Below are 19,257 nucleotides of genomic sequence, written 5' to 3'. Positions count from 1 at the left end.
TCTAGAGAGGAGGCCGCCGCGTTCTAGAGAGGAGGCCGCGTTCTAGAGAGGAGGCCGCGTTCTAGACAGGAGGCTGTGTTCTGGACCGGGTGACAGAGGACAGGAACTCCTCTGACCAGTAGACTGAAACCTTCACGTCTCCACCAGCTAGTTTGATGTGACCTGAAAGAAGCAGGTCAGTGCCGGTGGTTCAGACTGAAATCACTGCTGCATAGTCAACAAATTTGCCAGTGACACTCAAACACCAACAGAAGTTTGAATATTTCATTGATTAATTAGATGAGGTCTTGTGATGACTTCTAGACTGAGGCCACCATCTTGACGTTTCCACCGTGGTTACGCATCCATGTTGTTGTGACGTAGCAACCACGACGCTACAGTAACGCTTTTGGTCACACAAGCATGTAACATGGATGTGTCAGAAGCATGTAGGCCAACTACACACGTGTTTCTAAACAGGAACATAGAAGTAAGACCCTCATTGACGCAGACTCACGTTTTCCTCAGGTCTCATTCATTGACTCCTCCTGGTACACGTCACATCCTCAAGTACTTTTTCTGATGTCACTACACAGTACTTTTGCCTTTTCTCTCTTGTGTCGTGTTATAATTGTGTGGATGCAGCAACACGTGTCAACTCTTTTACTCCAAAAGCATCAACAGACTTTTGTTTGTCCTCCATTTAAATCGAAGGGTTCGGATCAGGAGCGCTCAAATACAAATCGCAAAGGACCACAAAGAAGTTTTTCCATGAGTCAAAGGTCCATTTATTGAGGTCGGTCCTAGCAACCTGTGATAAAACTGTAATATTCAAAACAAAATGTCCTTTTCATTCAAAACAGCAAAAATACAAACTAAAATAAATTGTCATTTCCATGTTGACATAAAATAAATAGTAGAATAGAACAAACACGACCCTGTCATGAATCCAACCCTAACATGTCAGGAGGGGTGAGGAACACTTTTCTTTTCATCCCAAAGAACCACAAGCAGGAAGGACAAGTGGATTTCTGTCCTGTGGTGAACTGAACATCTCATCCTAGCATCGACGCTACGATCAAACCAAACGTCCCTTTGCTTTAACCAACTGACTAAAACTTAAAAAACTGCTCCAACAACAAAAGTGAAAGTTAAAAAATGGTGCTGGTAGCAGTGAACTCTGGGTGACCCGGAACGGGCTGTCTGTGTATCGTTGCCATGGAGATGAGTCCCAGCCTGCATATTGCTGGAGGTGTGAGTGAAGTGCAAGTGTGGTTGCTTGTGAGTCATCGGTGTACCTGCCTGTGTGTGCTGCGGCCGCCAGGGCAGGGGGGATATAAACATGGTGTTTGGGGTTACAAAAAACAAAAATCGCTCTAGCCAGACTGGCCATTTGGGAAACCCCATGATGGCCACCCTGCCTTGACGTGCTCGCCCAACCAAACCACACCGTGAAGGAACAACAGTTGGGGGCCACAAATAGGCGGCCTGGGTAGGCGCATCCGCCTATTAAGGATCACTGGTTTAGTGATTGGCAGTTAGTCTCTGTCCCTCTCTGTCCCTCTCTCTCCTTCTGTCTCCATCCATTCTCCCTCTTTGTCTCTGTCCATCAGTCTCTCCTCCTTTCTCTCCCTCTTTTTCTCTGTCCCTCTCTTTCCTTCTGTCTCTCTGTCTTCCTCCATCCTCTGTCTTTGTCTCTGTCCTGCTCTCCTGCTCTCTCTCCGTCCCCACTGATCCTGGATCTGCTCCACCTTCTTGCCGGTAAAGGAAGCTTTTGTTCAACTTGAAGGTCTTGAGTTGCATTTCTGCAGCTCGTGAAGGCGGAGGGTCAGTGGATCACGAGAGCCAGGAAACGGCAGTTGGACTCATGTTTCCTGCGGTTGAAGCTCTCCAGTGTTGAGCTGGATCCGTCTTGAACTCTCCATCAGAGTGAACAGATGGTCAGCACCAGTGACCAACCCTCTTTTTGAGGAATATTGGCCAAAAATATTACTCTTAATTTTTTACAAAACTCACTCATAACTCCTAATGGTTATTCCCTCAAAGTGAAAAAGAGCCATTTATTATGAACGGTAACGTTACGATAAATTGCCACAGTGTGTTTCCACTCAGCTTTACATTACAGCCTAATGAGTTTGTCAGGGGAAGACAAATGGAACCGCGCGCTCCAGTCGAGGCACTTCATTCACGTGGCAGGAAAAGCAAACATTCATCGGTATTAGGAAAACAAATCCTTTCATAGCGGCGCGCAGGTTCAGGCCCTGGAGGAAACGCTATCAGGGGTAAATATTTGAGCAAGTCTGTGGCGGCGTGTGGAGTATTCTCAAGGAGCTACACCTGCCTCTTCAGTAGTTGTGATTAAAAGGCCACTGAGCAGGAGGTGGGGGTGGGGGAGCCGCTGTTGGTGCCTTCAGGCCGTTTGAGTGATGAGAAGAGTTGGCCAGGGTAGACTTCACTTCTTCCTCTTCAGAGGAACACTTGTGTCTCCGCGAGTCCACATCAACTGGGATTATTAGTCTTTCCTGTAGTGCCCCCTCTTCTCCATGGGACTTGTGCATGAACTAATCTCATGTGGCAATGCAACAGCTGCTAAATTGAAATATTACAGTGAAGTTTGTTTTTTCCCTCATGAGCCAAAGGTTGGACTATCTGACTGTCCTCCTGTTCCCTGACCTCGACGCTGAGGAGGAGGTTTGTAGGGAGCTAAGCTTAGAAATGTTACCCTTTCCCAGTGGAGTCGGAAACCTTCCATTGGGATTAAAATGGGAATTAATATGGATAAGGGGGAACTTTTAGGATAGTTCATGCGAACTGTATGAACTATGCACTGCACTGTGCATCTTCCATCTCATGCACAGATTATTCGTATCTTGCAGGCTATTGTAGAATGATGGTAGTGCTGGGTTGGATACATTGGATCAATAATATTGAAATTACTACAAAATACCAGATAAACTGCATTTTACTAACTAGTTTCTGTTCAAACTCCAAAGTAAGTTTTTGGTTATTAGAATGGAAATGTCCAGTACTTACAACACAGGGGCCGTTGATTGTGGTCCACTTCAGACCTTCACCACATCCAGCAGGACTCTGAACAGATAGCAGTACAGGTGTGAATTCCTAGGATTTAGTACTGGTACCAACTGTATTTTTGGTGCTTTACTTCCATCTCAATAGCTAAAATTTAGTCAGAAAAAACCCCATCAGCCCACTTTGCAGCTGTGCCGCTCCTGCTGGTTCGATGCGGTTGTTTTCTGTGTTTGTGTAACCACTTCGGTGCTTGTGTTCCCCCTCGCCGTGACCGTGTGCTGAGCTCCAGCGTGCAACTGCTGCTGTCACACTTGACTCACCTTGATGTGAGTCAAATGCCAACATTCGGTACTAATTGATTGAATGTGGTCCCGATGTGGATCTGTGCATCACGCCGTGCTCATGGTGCGTGTTTCGTGGTACCATGTGGATCTGGCGCTTCACATGTCACCATACAGAAACCAGATGTGGTGCAAAAAAAAAGAAGCAAAACACAGTTTTTGATGAAGTAGCTGGTCCATTTTCTGGGTTGTGACTACTAGGGTTAAAACCACACACTCGCCATCGCTCCAGCACGAGGACAGAAACTTTGCACTCGCTCACTGTACTGTTTACCCGAAAAAAATCCAGGAGCAGACCTGTCAGCTGCCACGTTCCACATGTTGCTATTTGTCCTGTATCTCTTAACAGCACCGCACAGAAACACATGTCCAGAGTTCTGGCGTGCCGCTGAAGTATCAGTGACATCCAAGTCAAAGGTCTCCCACCTTTTCCTGAGAAAAAGAAATCTTGGAAGCAAGTGTGTGTTTTGCCTCACACGATCCAAGTCCTGCAGCTGAGGGCAGAGTTCCCTGCGTGCAATCCCATGCTCAAATAAGAACCAAATGTTTGTTTAAGGTTTTCCACACTGTGAGTGCTCTGTTTATTTTGATTGGCCTGGAATGTTGAGGACAATGCCAAGCAGCTCTGCAGAGGTGGAGACGAGCGTTTCCTCTTGCCCTCAGCAGATTGTTGGCTGCATCATGTGGCTATTTTTATGCATGATTGGAGGGAGGAGTGCTGCGGTACTTTTGTACCTCATCATTGGTGCAGCTCTGTGTTTGCGTGCGCACGTTGGTATGTGTGCATGTCGTTAAAAGTCCTATCTTTCTGTTTCAAGATTGTGTTCCGCTCAACATGATAAAGACTTGATCTGATAATCAGCACTTCCAAAACACACACACACACACACACACACCAGCTGATGGGTATATGAGTTGATTGTGTAAAAGTTCCTCAGTGGTAAATGCTTCCATCCTTTTGAGTCGTTGGGTTGTGATTCTGCGCCAGCAGAGTTCTGTTCCCGACAGTTGCGTCTTGTGGTATTTTGGATGTTTTATTGGCTCAAAAGATCATGGCCCATGTTTCCACGTGGATGTTAAACATGAGACCACCAGAGGATTTTAACTGGCCACTACTCCGATATATTAGCTGTGGATCTCTCGCTCATACAGAGGACACCTTGAAGAAAGTAATTGTGCCACTCCGTCCAAATCCATCGTAGCGAACTACGACTGATGCGACTGCACGATCGTGCTGAAGCAGCTCATTAGCAGCTGCTTGTCAGCTGAAGATTCTGACGGTGATAAAACAACAGAACTCACTTGGAAGCACTAAAGGAGATAAAGAATGCTTCATTTAAGATCATACTCAAGAATCAGACTGCAGCTCTGGTCAGCCTTGACAAGTGACCCCTGTTGGTATTGGTGCCAGAAGGGCTGGGCAGCCTACAACCGCGCTGGTTCCTGACTGCTGTGTTCACTTATTGGTAGAAGATTGGTAAACTGATGCCTGGTTGCATCAAACCCCTGTGGCTAAGGTTTCCTACGTGCCCTCAAATTTTCATCCGTGAATGCTTCACAGGGAAAGGAGTTGCATGAAATCCCTGTAAGGATTTCTTTAGAATGTTGTGAAAAAAAACCTTTCATCTTGGACTGTTTTTTCTTCAACTTCCTAGAAGGTCCCGAGAGACCATTTCCCTCTAAAAAATGTTAAGGGGCCCATACCAGTCTCAGGAAATTGAGATACTTGGAGGAATAGAGGGCAATAGCTGAATCTGTGGTGACTACAGATTCACGCAGGGCAGGGATGCAACAAAAACCCGCTAATCTGCTAACATTGGGCTTTTGTGTGCAGTGGGGTCAGATGTAGTCAGCATGGCAGTAAACGCAGAATTTACGAGTTCTGATGCAAACACAGAGCCCCGCTCCTTCACCCTGCCAGGTGAAACTCGTCCCCACACCGCACATCTATTACTTAGCTGTGTTACACCTGAACAAAGTTAGCCTGTTAGTAGCACTGAGGAAGCTAAGCTAAAAGCTCCTGTGTAATTGTGTGTGTGTGTGTTTTCTGTTGTACTGTTAATGCTGTGTTCTGTCAGCCTGCCCAGGAACTGCAGACAGAGATTAGCCATCTGCTGTAATCTGCTACGAAGCACCTTTTTCCTGGGAGGTTAGTTCTTCTACAAGGTCCCTGACAAACGCCGTCCTCTGAACTAGCAACAGCCCCTAGATTGACCGACACACGCTAACAGCGACCAGCAGAAGACACACAGCTGCTGATGCAACTGAGCATCTTGGGGTCTGTCGAGCAGGTTTAATGAGGAAATAATAAGCGAGCCGTGGAGACGGCGCACCAGTGCAACAGCCAAACAGAAATTCTGGGGAGGCACAATTCCTCAAATAAGAATTATGACTGTCGATGTGCGGCCAACGCTGCTCCTGTAGACATCCCACCACTGGTCCCATTAACGTCCAGGAGAACAACTTTCATCTTTTGTCTAGTTGACTTCTCTTTTTCTATCTGTTCTTCCCTTGTTTTCCATTTGGAAGAAGCTATTCACAATTTACGGTAATGCTGTGCACGAGGATGATGTGAGTGAAGGGTATCCATGGTAACTGCAGTGCACGTGAGTCGTATTATGACAGGAACCACCAAGGAAGTCTATACTCGAGCCAAGGGAACGGCACAAGAGGCATTTTGTACAGGAATGAAGGAAATATTTTGACGGAGAGACTAATTCCAGATTGATAGTTAAGGTAGTTTATGCTACAGCTTTCAGTTTGTCAAATAGCTGCAAAATGCATTTCTGTACAGCAAAGGTCTTTTATCCAGCTCCACAATAGCTGAACAGACACTTGAATTGATGTCAAGTGGAAAATCATTACACATTCAGTGCTATTCATGATGGAGGAGGCTCCACTCTCAGTCGAGCTGCCACTCAGTTGACACTGAATGCCACAAATAGAATCGTCTTCTGCTCTTTTCTCTCTGGGATGAACCAGTTCTTAACCAGGAACTCGTCTTAAATGGCGTTGAATTAAATTACTCTGCAGCTCAGTGGGATTTTCTTCTGATCCTTTACCTCGGCTTTTCTGTATGCAACAATGGCTGCAAGCCTTGAGACGCACCGTGTGTCTGCCAGCAGCTGGAGTGTATTGTCATCCTAATACCGAGCACCAATAACACTGTGGTTCATTTTCCTGCACTGGTGTGTTCTTGTGCCCAGGGAAGGCCTGCGTCCTCAAATGCCTGCTTGACATTCACAAAGTCTTCAGACACAACGACCCTGCCTACATACTGAATGATCTGTACATCAGCGACTACTGCATCTGGATCCAGAGGGTCAGGTGAGTCCACCGACTGCTTCAACACACTCACACACCTTCCAGACCTTCGTGACGGAAGTGCCTGTCAGCTGCAACGCGTCGCTGCTCCAGAGGAGAGGATTAGACCAGCCGTTCGTCCCGGCAGGGCCGAGACGTGCAGCTTCTGTTGTCTCTGTCATGGTGTGTCTCAACAGCTGCTATCAGAACAAACTCTGCCAAACTTTCAGAGAGTTTGTCCTCTTCCACCAGCGCTGCAATCCAAAAATGCCAAATTGGCTCTTGTGATAGATTTTATGCCTCTTTCTGCCTCCTACTACATATTTTACATTTACTTACATATTTCAAATGTGAGCCTGCGAGCACATTGCTCAGTAATGAGCTCTGCTCTCCTCTTGGCCAGGGTTCAGCCAAGTGGCGTTCTCGTCTGGAAGAAGCCCAGTTGAAAAATATGTGGCTGATGTTGTAGGCTCAGTGCCCAGATGCAGACACGATAAAAAGTCTGCAGGGACTGAACGTTTTTTTTTCCTCATTTCTACGTTTTTTCCAACTGAAATATTGAATTCTACTGTTAAAGATGGTACGGATGCAGGAATATTAATGTGTGGTTGGTGAGTGGGTTAGTTCTCAGAACAGAAGAGCAGAGTGGAGGTGCAGCTCAACTTTCGAGAGGCACCGCATCTCACCTGTCAACTCTCTGAAGAGCTTCATCAGTCTGTTCTTAGCTGAGGGGTGAGAATACAGCTCCTCCTCCTCCACCTCTTCCTCCTCCTCTGTGCTCAACTCTGCTGGAAACAAATGTCTGCCCGACCGAACACGCCGAGCCGCCCTCCACCCAGCATCCATCATTACATGGGTTAGCACATACTTTCACAGCCCTGACCTGTGATTGAGTTTTCACGTTCTGGAGTGTGAAACTTGGGTCAGATGAGCTGCATGTCAAGAAACTCTCTGAAATGATAAAACACAGTTTCTTTCACCTCCAACCACTCGAGGAAACAAACATGAGAGAAACACGTCAGCCCCACCAAATCAAGTAAAGTGTAGGTTTTTAAAAGGTGTGCAGAGGCGCCTGCTACCACATGACAGTGAAACGAGGACTGAAATCTCATCGGCGCCGGTTTAAAAAAAAAAGAAAAGAAAATCGGCATGTCAGTATTTCCAAGAATTTCTAAAAGCAATTGAGGGACCTCAACCAGGAAAGTTGCCTCTAAATAGCTTAAAACGGCATCACTGCATTTTCACGGAGACTTGGACATCAAGGGAACGTGTCCAACATTGTCTGACTCCAGCTGCGCGTTCCTGTTCCACCTCGGCCGGACGAGGAGGTGGCAGACCAGGGGGAAGGACCAGAGAACCACGAGCATGGGCTCCTCGAGCCCCGCTAGACTTTCCACACAATCTCCTGCTGCGGTTTGGGGGCCATGTTGCAAGTGCACCACGAAAAGGAGCCTCCAGTCAAAAGGCAAAGCAGCCCATATTGTGAGCTGTGAGTGCTGGAGTTGCAGGCACCACAGCCGACCTCCACTATCAAACATGCGGTTTGTTGTTCAGCTCTTTTGTGCTGTTTGACAGGTTTGCTGACAGATCTGGTAGGCACGGCTGTCTGCAGAGGGTGAGATATTCCCCTGTGCAGGATTTGTCATCCTGTGCTAAGTGAGTTGTCTCCAGGAGCCAAGTGGTAAGATGAGATGTAATCCATACCCCTGGTGCGATCCTTGTATCTTGTCGGTCCTCAGCGGCGATCAATCGCAGATGATGGACACGCAGATTAATGACTGATTGCTGGCTGGGGGGTTGGATTTATTCAAGCTGTGTTTCCTCTCGTGTGCATTTCTCCTCCTAAAATTCCTCTGACTGCTGAGATGTTGGTCTCAAATTTGCAGCCTCATAAAGACTTCAGCGTGATGTAAGCTGCTGGGCAGCTTGGCTCCGTCACAGCGAAGCCCCCAGGTTGAAACACAGAGCTCCACCTCACGGTGAACAGCTTCATCTCTACGATGTGGAACTTCTGTCTCCCTCGTTGTGATGGTCGCCGCTCCAGATTTTTGTGTACACTTCCTTTGTGGATATGTAACTTGGCCCTCACACGCTCATCCAGTCCTAATTATCTCCCAATTGTTAGCAGAGAGTGTTGTTCCAAACTGAGCAACGGCCTCTCCACTCCATTAGTTTTGGTCTATTCTTTTGAAGGTCCTCGATTGCCAAAGCCCCCGCTGAGCTGCTGGACTGCAAAGTAAAAGCGGGTTGCCTCACTTTTTTCTTTTTGGCCCCCCCCCCCCCCCCCCCATCAAAAAACTTGGAGGCTGGCCAACATAGATTCAAGACAGCCGGCACAGACAAAGGGCCCTATTTAAGCTCCCTACGGCATAAAGCTGTTGGTGGACGGCGAGCATTCAGGCGTGTTCAGCTCATTCTGGTATGTAGAGGCGTGGAGTCAGATAGTAATAAGAGGCCGTCAGTAGACACCTGAGCTCTCACGGGTCTGTTCCAGGTGTGACATGGCTCTGACCAGTCAGAGAGCCTGGTGTCGTTCCCTCTAAAGCCCAGGTTGATCCAGGACTTGGAGGGTTGCTGCCTCAGTGGTGCTCACATTTCACCTCAGGAGAAGAGAGCGCTCCTCACCTGCAGAACCAGACCTCCTGCTGCTCCAGGGGGAGTCGTTTATAGAAAGGAAATCACCACTTTTCTCTGTTTTTCCGCCTTCCTGCTTTGCTGAGCGAATGTACAGCTGGACTATTGGAAGTGTTTCGGTCAAACACTCGTTTCTCTACAGACTGATAAATTTACAAGAAATGGCTGAAGGGCAGCACGAGCCTCCAAGCAGAGCCGAGTGGATGGGAGGTGGGAAGCCCCTTTGTTGTTTTCTGTGAAGAAAAGACTGAACCTGGGGAAAAGGAGAAAAACACAAAGGAAGCTGCCCCAACCAACTTTTTATTTCCAAGGTCTGGAGAGGCCCTTGTCATCTCACACTCGCCACCTCCGCCATCTCATTCAGATTGTGTGAATGACAATGGCTTCTTGGGTGGGGGGCTGTCAGCAGCTTTAAAAGCAGCTCCCCCAGGATTGCAGGGGGTGTGGGGGAACATCTGGACAACTGTGAAGGCCTCAGAACGGCCTGGTCAGGCACGGGGTCAGCATGTCAGTTTATACTTGTGGTCAAAGGCCCTGAAAGTGGACGAACATCTTCATCTCTACAAAGAAACTACAGAGCAGAGAAGCTGCAGGAAGGAGAGGAACGTGCACGTTGGATCGGGTCGTTGTCCTTCGCAAGGGTGATGCAAACGTGTTTATGGTCCACGGCCTGAGGGACGACGTCGGTCTTTTGAGTAAATGCACATCGCGCAGCATCAGTTTGCATTATTACAGGTGGGGTCCTGACTTCTGATTGGCTCTCATGGCTGAAGCTTGTCACATGGTGTGTTTACTTGATGTTAGAAAAAGTCCATTTATTGTGTTCATCCAACTGAAACTGGTCTTTGGCAAAATGTTTACCTGTTGGTCTGACTGAACCCATACTGACTTGAATTCCTCAAATTCAGACTAACAAACCTAGAAGTTGGTTCAAACTACTCCAGCATCAATTGGCCTAGCAGTTGTAGGTGAGTATGTGAGTGTGTGTGTGGGGGGGCATCCCAGCAGGTTAAATACGGCTACAACAGTGTATTTGTGGACAAAGGCAAACTTGATGCTGCTCAACTGAAGGAGGTGTCCTTTGTTGTTTAGTTTTCTTTGATTTTCATCATTTGAGGTGGTGGAAAGCTGACCCAGGAGAAAGTCTGCCTGTAAGGAGGTGTACCGCCTCCTAGTGTTCCAGAGGTGGAAGTATTCTCATGAATACATCGATTCCCTGTTCATGTGTTCTGAGATGATGGCAGTGGCTAATTTGTAGCCGTAGTAGCCTCATAGAGTCTCAAGTGTCGCTCCACTCACATCTGTATGCAAATCTACTGACTGACGGATCCTGATACTTTGCTTGTCAGATATCGGGAATGTGTTGCTGAAACGCTGGCAAGTCGCTCGGCTCCCACCCTTAAACAGATCGCACCCAGACCTCTAGGGCTCCTCGTTGCCAGTCCTGCTTTACCTCAAAATCCTGTCATGGACTAATTCTCAGAAAATACATGAATGGAGTATGGATGCCAACAGAGGAAGAGGAGGAGCTGTCAATCAGAGCAGTAGCTGTCTCAGCCCAGCGCAGCATTTGCAGGGGCTGGTTCAAAAAACCTGAGTCAGGCTCAACACTTAGTCTACAGAAAGTCTGAAGCCAAGCTGGAGGGAGACAAGACAGCTGAGTGCTCTGCCTCCCATTCTAGTTTAGGAGACGCTGGCTACAGTAGTTGGCCCAGTCTGAGTGAAGGGGGGGTGAGGTCTCTGGTAGATGAGGACGGTCAAGAGTTCCAAAGCCCCCCCCCAGGTGACACCCAGATACTTGTTTGACAGATTGTTCCTAAAACCACCAGGCAACTTCACCCAACTGTCAGATGCTCCAGAAGGCTTTGAAACTGATAACAAGGCTTGTGGGGTGTGAAGGAGAGCCTGGAAGCCCAGCTGGGGAGAACAAAGACACCAGGGTCTCCTTGCTAACAAGCATAAGTAGTACAGATTTACTCTCCACATGAGACCACTCCAACTTTTTGTCTTGAGTACACAGGCTCATCCTAAGCAGACTTACACAGTGTTGTCATAATTTCCCCTTCTGTTCTTTCCCATGCCACTTATTACAATCCATTCTGGTCAGGTTTGAGCTGCCTGCAGCAGGCAGGACGGGGGCTTCTTAAATCTCTGCTTACATGCTTCTGATATGGATTTTTTTGGAGACAGAAAAGATACATTCAATATGATGGATTCATGGGAAAAGACGGCACAAACGAGCAGTAAGGAGTTCAACCACTGTAGTTGTGCTCCAATACTCCTTTTAAATCCATGCCAGATGCAAATATCTTCCTGATACTCAAGAATCGGCTTTCTCGTATTCTGGCTGCTGCCTCGCAGTCCTGCTGCTGCTCAAGTCCTTCCTCTGTGCTGCTTGCAGCTATGAGCACAAAGCGCACGACTGGAGTCGGTTCCAAATGGCTTCAGCAGTGCATTCCTGTTGTCTTCGCCGTTGCCATCGTGTCTCCCTCTCAACATCAGCCCAGCCTGAAACGGTTTCTGGGCTTTGGAGGAGAGCTGGGGCCCTGATGGCTGGATGGTGCTCTGCCCTGACAACACATGGCACAAGGCAACTACAACAATAATGATCCTCGGGATTGTGGGAAGCTGCAATCATGATTGAATTTCAATGAATTGCCCTAAAAGTGTGAACCAATCCAACCTCTCAGCTTCATTCTTGTCTCAGGTTGCTCATCGATCGTCACAGGAGCAAACACAAGTAGGAGATCTTACTCGTGCAGCTCAACTAGCCAGACTCAAATGTGCGTCCAAAATCCTTCCTGCCATTATTTCCTCAGAGTTTTTGGTTTTATGCGTCTGCACCAGCAACAGTGGAAGACTGGCAGCAGCATCCAATACGGCCCTCTCTCGATAACGAGATGTCTGGGGAACGACCAGCAACCACTGGGACTCGTGGATGAATTAAAAGATTTTGGTAGTCAAAGGTCAAGGAGCGTGTCAGGCACTGGAGATACCCCGGCAGTGCCGTATTTCTAGTTGAATTGATCAGGTATTTGAATGCAGACCTTTGTCCTGGAGGAGGACCCGGAAGGTTCCACTGGAGCTTGTTGATTGAGTGAATTTCCAATAATTCAGTTTGAGAATCCTCACTATGATGAAAAGTGACCCATATGGGGTTCCCTCCGCGATGAGGAGGAAAGTGCCTCTAATCACTGTTTAAAAGGTAAATATTGAGCTACAAGGACATTATTTATGTTTGTACAGTAACTCTGCTCAGTCGGATTGAAACGGCCTGCTGAATAAATACATCTGTGTTTCTCATTTGTGGGATGGCAGTCGGGTCCAGAGACGAGCACTGTTCCAGCGTTCAGTCACAGTGACGGCCCACATCTCCCAGTGTTGGCTTTCATCCCCGTCAGCCAGTGAATGATGCATTGGTGAGCTACGCTGAGGAAAGCTGGTGCTCATATTACACAGATTTATACATCTGAAGACGCGCTTTATCTGCACTGTTTCGAAGAGCTCAGACATGCTGAATAAGTTGCTCTTTCAATGAACACAAGCCTGATGAAAGAAATGTCAGACTGTAATTTAACTCCTTAACAGTTCCTTAACACACACACACACGCACACACACATGCACATGCACACACACACACATGCATGCACACACATGCACGCATACACACACACATGCACACGCACACACATGCACGCACGCACATTCACACGCACACATGCACGCACACACACACGCCTCCCATTTTCATTTAAAGACTTTGGCAGATGGAGGCGTCTTTGTCTTGCCAGAAGTTTTCCAACCTACAAAAAAACACCCCTCCACTCTTTAATGAAGACAAGCCACAACAGCAATGTAGTAATGCCTGCCCCCCACCCCCACCCCCGGACCGAGCCTTTGTATTCACCGCAGGCTGAGCTTCTCCCACCACACAGCACGGGAGGGGAGAGAAAACAAGCGCGCCTCTCCAATGCTAACTCAATAATGACTTCCCACGGGGGAAGAGAATACAGGCCAGTCTTTGAAGTGGCTCTGCTGCAGGAGCCTCCTCTGCCCAGCCTCGCTGCAGGAAGCTGCAGCCCGCCTGCACACACACATCCATGCCTTCATGCCCTTCACTCGCTGGTTACAGCAGTAAAGCTGTTGGTCAATGTTAAAAAGTTGAATCTGACTTGTTGGACCCTGTTGTCCATAGAGTGGCTTGTCCTATCACCAAGGAGCCACCGTGTCAGATTGGAGTCGGTGGGACTCAGCGAGGAGATGAAGCACCACGAGCCAGATTGATGCCTTTACATCAGGGGTGCTGGGATTCGTCTGCGACATCAATGTATCGGTTTATATTCCTCGGATCCAACGGCATCGATCTGAGCTCGACAAGTTGGCCTTGGATGACACGCATCCATCTAACATTGTTTTAAAATGTAATCAGTCGATTGTATTGATCCATCATCCATCCATCCATCCCTCCATCATCCATCCATTCCTCTATCCATCCATCATCCATCCATCCATCCCTCCATCAGCCATCCATTCCTTCATCCATCCATCCATCCCTCCATCATCCATCCATTCCTCTATCCATCCATCATCCATCCATCCCTCCCTCCATCATCCATCATCCATCCCTCCCTCCATCATCCATCCATTCCTCTATCCATCCATCATCCATCCATCATCCATCCATCCCTCCCTCCATCCCTCCATCTTCTCCCTCTCCTCCTGTTGAGGGTGGTGGGGGTGGAGCCTATCCCAGCAGCCTTCCCCCTGGACAGGTCACCAGTCCATGGCAGGGCCAACACATAGAGACAGACAACCATTGGCTCTCCCAGCCACGCCTACGGTCAATTTAGAGTCTGGATTAACCTGGTCCCTCTTGATGTCTTTGGACTGTGGAGGAAGCTGGAGTACCAGAGAGAACCCAGCAGGAACAGGGAGAACATGGAGACTCACACAGAAAGACCCCGTGCTGCAGCCTGGGCTCCACCCACAACCTTCTTGCTGGGGGCCACAGGGAGGACCACTGCTCCACCAGGCCACCATTGATTGTATCAGTACGGGGTAATAACACAGCAGATTTAAACACAGCAGAATTTATCTAAATGTAGTTTTTAGTACTTTAATGATAAAGACGTCAAATGTTACTTGATTCGGTCTGCCAGTCGGTGACATCATCACCACCCTGAACCCGCGCGGATTTCAGAACAACAAAACACAGCATGGCGGCTGACGGAGGAGAACCCGGTGGACGGAGCTTTTCTAGAAGAGTCGCAGGCTGTTTGTAGGACACGTAAAAGCAGAAGTAGCAGGCGAACCTGCTGTTAATTCAACCTCAAGTGCTGGTTGCTCTTTATTCCAATAAAACGTGAATTCATTTGCCATTAATTGTTGTTTGTTTGTATCCATAATTCATTTATGCCTGATTCCTTTACAAGAAACAACAGGAATCTTGGAAACTTCACCTGCACGGTCCAGTATCCAGGTGTTTATTTCAGTCACATGGGTAGAATTTTTGGCTCAAAAGTTACTGAATGGATCTCAAGTCACTGAATCGTTTGTATCGTTCCAAATGAACCCATGTCAGCCTTGAATCGTGTCAGTAACCACCAATCGTGATAGGAATCGAATCGTTAGAACGAATCGTTACACCCTAATTTACATGCATCAACCCCTACACACGCAGATGGACTGGACCGCGTTTGGGCCCCTGACCCCAGCAGTCCTGGTGTTCTCCACGGTGAAAGTTCCAGCTGTTCGTGTCAGCAGGCTTTGAGATTCCTTCTTGTCTGTGACACTGATGATGGAGGCTGCTAACCTCAGTGACACATCGGCTCTGTCACAGGGAGGAGGCAGGATTGAACCAGCGACCACTCCATTACCAGAGCCTTACCTTACGGCGTCCAGTGTGCTACTGCTTGACCTCTGAAATGAGCTTGTCCAGCATCAAGTGGGCCACCATGTCCAACAGGCCTCAACCAGTCTGCTGACTGACAGCACTGTGGGCTGGCCCACCCCCCAGGAGGGAGGGGAGCAGCTTGTCTCCTAGATTCCTAACCACGTTGAACCCCGGCATCTCTGTCTGTATTCAGTCACCATTCTCAGGAGCTGTGGTTGCCCCGTCATCGCTGCTTGTACCCGTAACTAACCTGTCCAAAGACCCTCTAAACCAACGGTTGGTGAATTCTGCTTCACAATGATGGGAAGCAGCGACATGGAAGGATCGCTCTGAAAGCTTGGCTGGCACAAACCAGTTAACCCTGTGCTGGCTTTTCATGAAGAATTGCTGGGTGTAAATTCATAGGAGTGAGTTTCTAGAGCTGCTCCACAAGGAGAGAGGCAGGAGAGACTGATGGAGGGATTTGGTCATACACAGATAAAACTGACCTGATTTGTCTTGAGGGCCAAACGCCATTGTGTCACCTGGATTTAGTCCTAAGTCACACTGGGTGGGTCCACCAGGGTTGCTGGAGCTAATCGCAGCCAATGAGTTGATTCTAGAAGTGCCGTGGTGCGTGTCAGTTGCAACTCAGAAGAGTTTCTTCACAAGAAATATGTGGCAAGTCTATTTTTGATTATCCAATCTACACAGAGCAGATGGAGCCACGCAGGAAGTCCTCACTGTAACCCTCTGGTTAAGGCTAACTACCACGTGCAAAAAGGGCAAAATATGACCACATACTCCACTTCCAAGTGATACGAAGAGACATGAACAAGTCTGTTCAAGCTGAGCAAGTTAACAAAGCCAGCCAGTGGACATGGCAGCCATGTCCACCCGGGGGGGCGTGTCTCTGCAGACCCCACCCACCAGCTCCACTCGTCTTTTCTCGGTTTTGAGCCTCCACATGGTTCACACAACTAAAGGATCTCTTTCCAGCGCCGCCCCTGAGGTATGGATGAGCGCTCGCCTCGACTCGCTGCTCCATGAACACGGAGCGCTCATGGAGACGGAGGTCTTTAGGGCTGCTCCATAATGAGGAGCCATCTTGGGGCTCAGCAGTCGGTTAATTGGGCCAGAGAGGTTAGCGTGAGGCGGAGGTGAAAACGTGACTACCAAGAGTAACGCGCACACACGTGATCCCACCCTGAGTCACTGACCCATGGTGGCGCGCTCGTAATCACCATGGCGATCATGGCAGCACACGCCCTAACTGCACGAGGGTCAGGAGGCATCACGGCAGCCATTCCCAGCATGAACAATGGTCAGGTGGGGGTGGGTCTACAGTCTGGCTTCACTAGCGGGAGCCGTTCGTCAGCAGTGAAACTCCTGGAGGTTTTATGTGAACGTGCCCCTCGTCATCGCTGCTGGTCCTTGTTGACTAGTGGTCTCGGTGTACCCCCCCCCCCCCCCATCATTATAAACTTCACATTCTGAGCGTATTGAGGCCTTTGGTTGAATTTATACAGTAAGGAAAGGAAAGTTCATTGAAGAAAGAACCTGTTGATATTGGAGCACAAATGTTCCTTGAAATATCAAATTGATTGGGTTATAGATGATTTGCAGTGTTTGCTGTTGGTTCAGCTCCCGTGTGTGTGTGTGTGTGTGTGTGTGTGTGTGTGTGTGTGTGTGTCTCGAATCCCTCTCAGGCTCTTATCACCTCTCACAGGGAGCAGCAGTAGAGGAGGAGAACTGTGTGTGTATCACCACTCATCACTCTATTTTATTGAACACTCACATTTCCATATTTCATTGAGACCCCCCCCCCCCCCCCACACACACACACACACAACATTCACACCAGAGACCAGGGTTTAGTTAACAGCACTAGTTCTGAGGATGTGGTCCTGCAGGAGGTGCTGGAGGTTGTGGTTTTCCCCTGAGGTGTAAAACTCACGGATTCATCGATGCACGCCACCTCCAGTCCGACGCCAGTGTGACAGCCACTCAATCAGCTGATTCTGGCCCTTAACACTCATGTTTAGCGTTTGTTGTATCAGATCATAATGCAGCAAAGTTGCTGTGGCACCTTCAGAGATGGTGTTGATGGTTCGCATGTATTCAACTCAGGAGGTTTGGGGGGAAAACGTGCTACAGTGTCCAAATAGGAAGTGAAGTGTTGGAACTGCGGTTCTCACATTGACATCACAACATCAACGATGGCAGCTGTAAGAGCCTAATTGTCACAAATGTATTTTGGGTATTTTTAGCACTAAGGATGGTTTTCACATCGGAATAACATCCTCCACTGGTCACATATCAGAGTGACGGTGCCCGTCCACCAATTGATCCAGATTCTGCGGCTTGATCCGGATCAGGAACCCACTGGAACCCATCACGACTCGTGCAAACAGTTCAAATTCATTGCTTTTGTGTCTATTGATTGCTGTGTTGTTTTGCTATTATCTTATGATGTAATCTTTAATTTAAAAACAATTCAATTATAATATTCAGGAAAAGGCAGAGCTCTGGTATCAGGATTGACAGAAGTGTGTCAGAGCTGTAACAGTGTTCATTTCTAATTCATTGTCCATGTAAGAAGTTGACTCCTGCTCTGCATTTCAGAGGACGAGTCTGTCTATCAATATAGGAGAGACCTCTCAACCATGTAAATCTACCTGACACTCATCCTCTCCCTTCACCCCGGCAGCTTCAAGAAGGTGCCGGCCCTGGCCGCTACGCTACTGACAGCCTCTCTGCAGAAGAAGGACTTGGAGCTGGAGCTGGAGGAGCTGGAGGAGGCAGCAGCAATTGTTGCGGAGGAGGAGCAGGATGGTGAGGGAGAGGAGGAGCAGAGAGCCTCCAGCGGCGACAGCAGCAACGAGAGCAGCAGCAGTGACTCTTCTGAGGAATCTGAGGCTGAAGGACACAGCAGGAAAGAAGGAGGAGGGACAGCTAAGGACTGCCCTCTCCAACTCAAGCCCTCCTCTCCCTCATCCCCCCTCCCCCAGGCGCCTACAGCCTCATTCCTCTCAGCAGAGAGGAAAGACAGCGTCCCCCTGTCAGCCTCAACAGGCTCCAGACAGCTGATCCAGGAGCTGGGAGAACGAGTGGCTGACGAGCTCCGGATCTCTGAAGACGTAGTGAGCGCCGCTGCAGTCCAGATTGAAGGAGCGGCAGAGAGGAGCAGCAGCAGGACGTTGCTGGAGGCAAACCCTCGCAGGAACCCTCTGCTTATCATCCAATCACAGGAAGGTATCCAATCTTTTGAACGGTGAAAGTGATGCCGGAGGACCTCGTGCGTGGGTACATGGAGTTTCCCTCATCAGAGACTTCCTCTCTCGAGAGCATTTTGTACTTGATGGCTTGCTAATTCGCCTGCACATATCGCATTTGTTTATATTTACTTGGTTTTCCAACCATGGTCGTCTGATGGTTGCTGCTACCACTTGATAATCTAACTTGTTGTACAAAAACGTGTACAGAATGAAGTAGTCAATTCTGAGTCAAACCCAAAACTTACATGTAATGAAATGAGATAAAATATGTGTGTGACTCGCGTAGCTCCTGACTGACGTTCATTCAGCTGCTACTTGATCCAGCTCTGGTTGAAAAAGGTGTAAAATGATTTTAACGATATGAATAAAGCAGAATGTGCCTCCTGACCGCTGATTCCAGGTCCTTCCTACATTCTCATGCCAGTCCTGAGTAGCTGGGAAGATCTACTCGTGCTCTCCTAACATATAATTGCATGTAAACCATCTCATTCTTTTAACTTATTAAGTCATGCAACGGGGTTTGTGAAGTAACACTTGTATCGAGTGTAAGAATCCTACTGAATGATTCTGCGCTTGGTAAAAACAGCCGTCAATCTCAGCAGCTCTGGAACGTTCGTTACTGCCTGTCAGCCTGATCTTGGTGGATCCTCCTCCCTAGCTGAGAAGCCTCCAGCATCCTCTAGCCTCAGCGTTGCTGCACGTGGAAAAGATCCTGCCGGCACTGAAGAGGTCAGCAGAGCCCGCAGGAGTGATTGATTCATCCGGCGTGAACGGAGGAGCTCAATATTGGAGACGAGAGAAAACAAACACAGAGGCCCG

At 48.3% G+C, this 19,257-nt stretch overlaps 1 protein-coding gene across 7 annotated transcripts in view; it reads left to right on the top strand.

Annotated features, from left to right (window-relative positions):
- The window catches only part of shq1 (SHQ1, H/ACA ribonucleoprotein assembly factor), a 52,352-nt gene extending 33,489 nt beyond the window's left edge, over positions 1 to 18,863 (top strand). For 3 of the 7 annotated variants that reach the window (XM_086197338.1, XM_086197287.1, XM_086197320.1), the window contains 2 exons: positions 6,557 to 6,677; positions 17,871 to 18,863. In XM_086197338.1, the coding sequence (XP_086053464.1) occupies positions 6,557 to 6,677; positions 17,871 to 18,438 (689 nt within the window). In that variant the 3' untranslated portion in view covers positions 18,439 to 18,863. Of the gene's footprint in view, positions 1 to 6,556; positions 6,678 to 12,605; positions 12,753 to 17,870 lie in introns of those variants that run through there. The other 4 variants (XM_086197296.1, XM_086197306.1, XM_086197315.1 and 1 more) reach the window with 3 other exon arrangements.
- Positions 18,864 to 19,257: the final 394 nt, after the last annotated feature.

The sequence above is a fragment of the Aulostomus chinensis genome, chromosome 3 (genome assembly GCF_037954235.1).
Source record: "Aulostomus chinensis isolate RoL2024-O1b breed Wild chromosome 3, RoL_Achi_v1.0, whole genome shotgun sequence".
NCBI classification, from domain to species: domain Eukaryota; kingdom Metazoa; phylum Chordata; class Actinopteri; order Syngnathiformes; family Aulostomidae; genus Aulostomus; species Aulostomus chinensis.
Note: the sequence above shows the minus strand (reverse complement) of the source record. Positions and strands in the feature narration are given on the sequence as shown.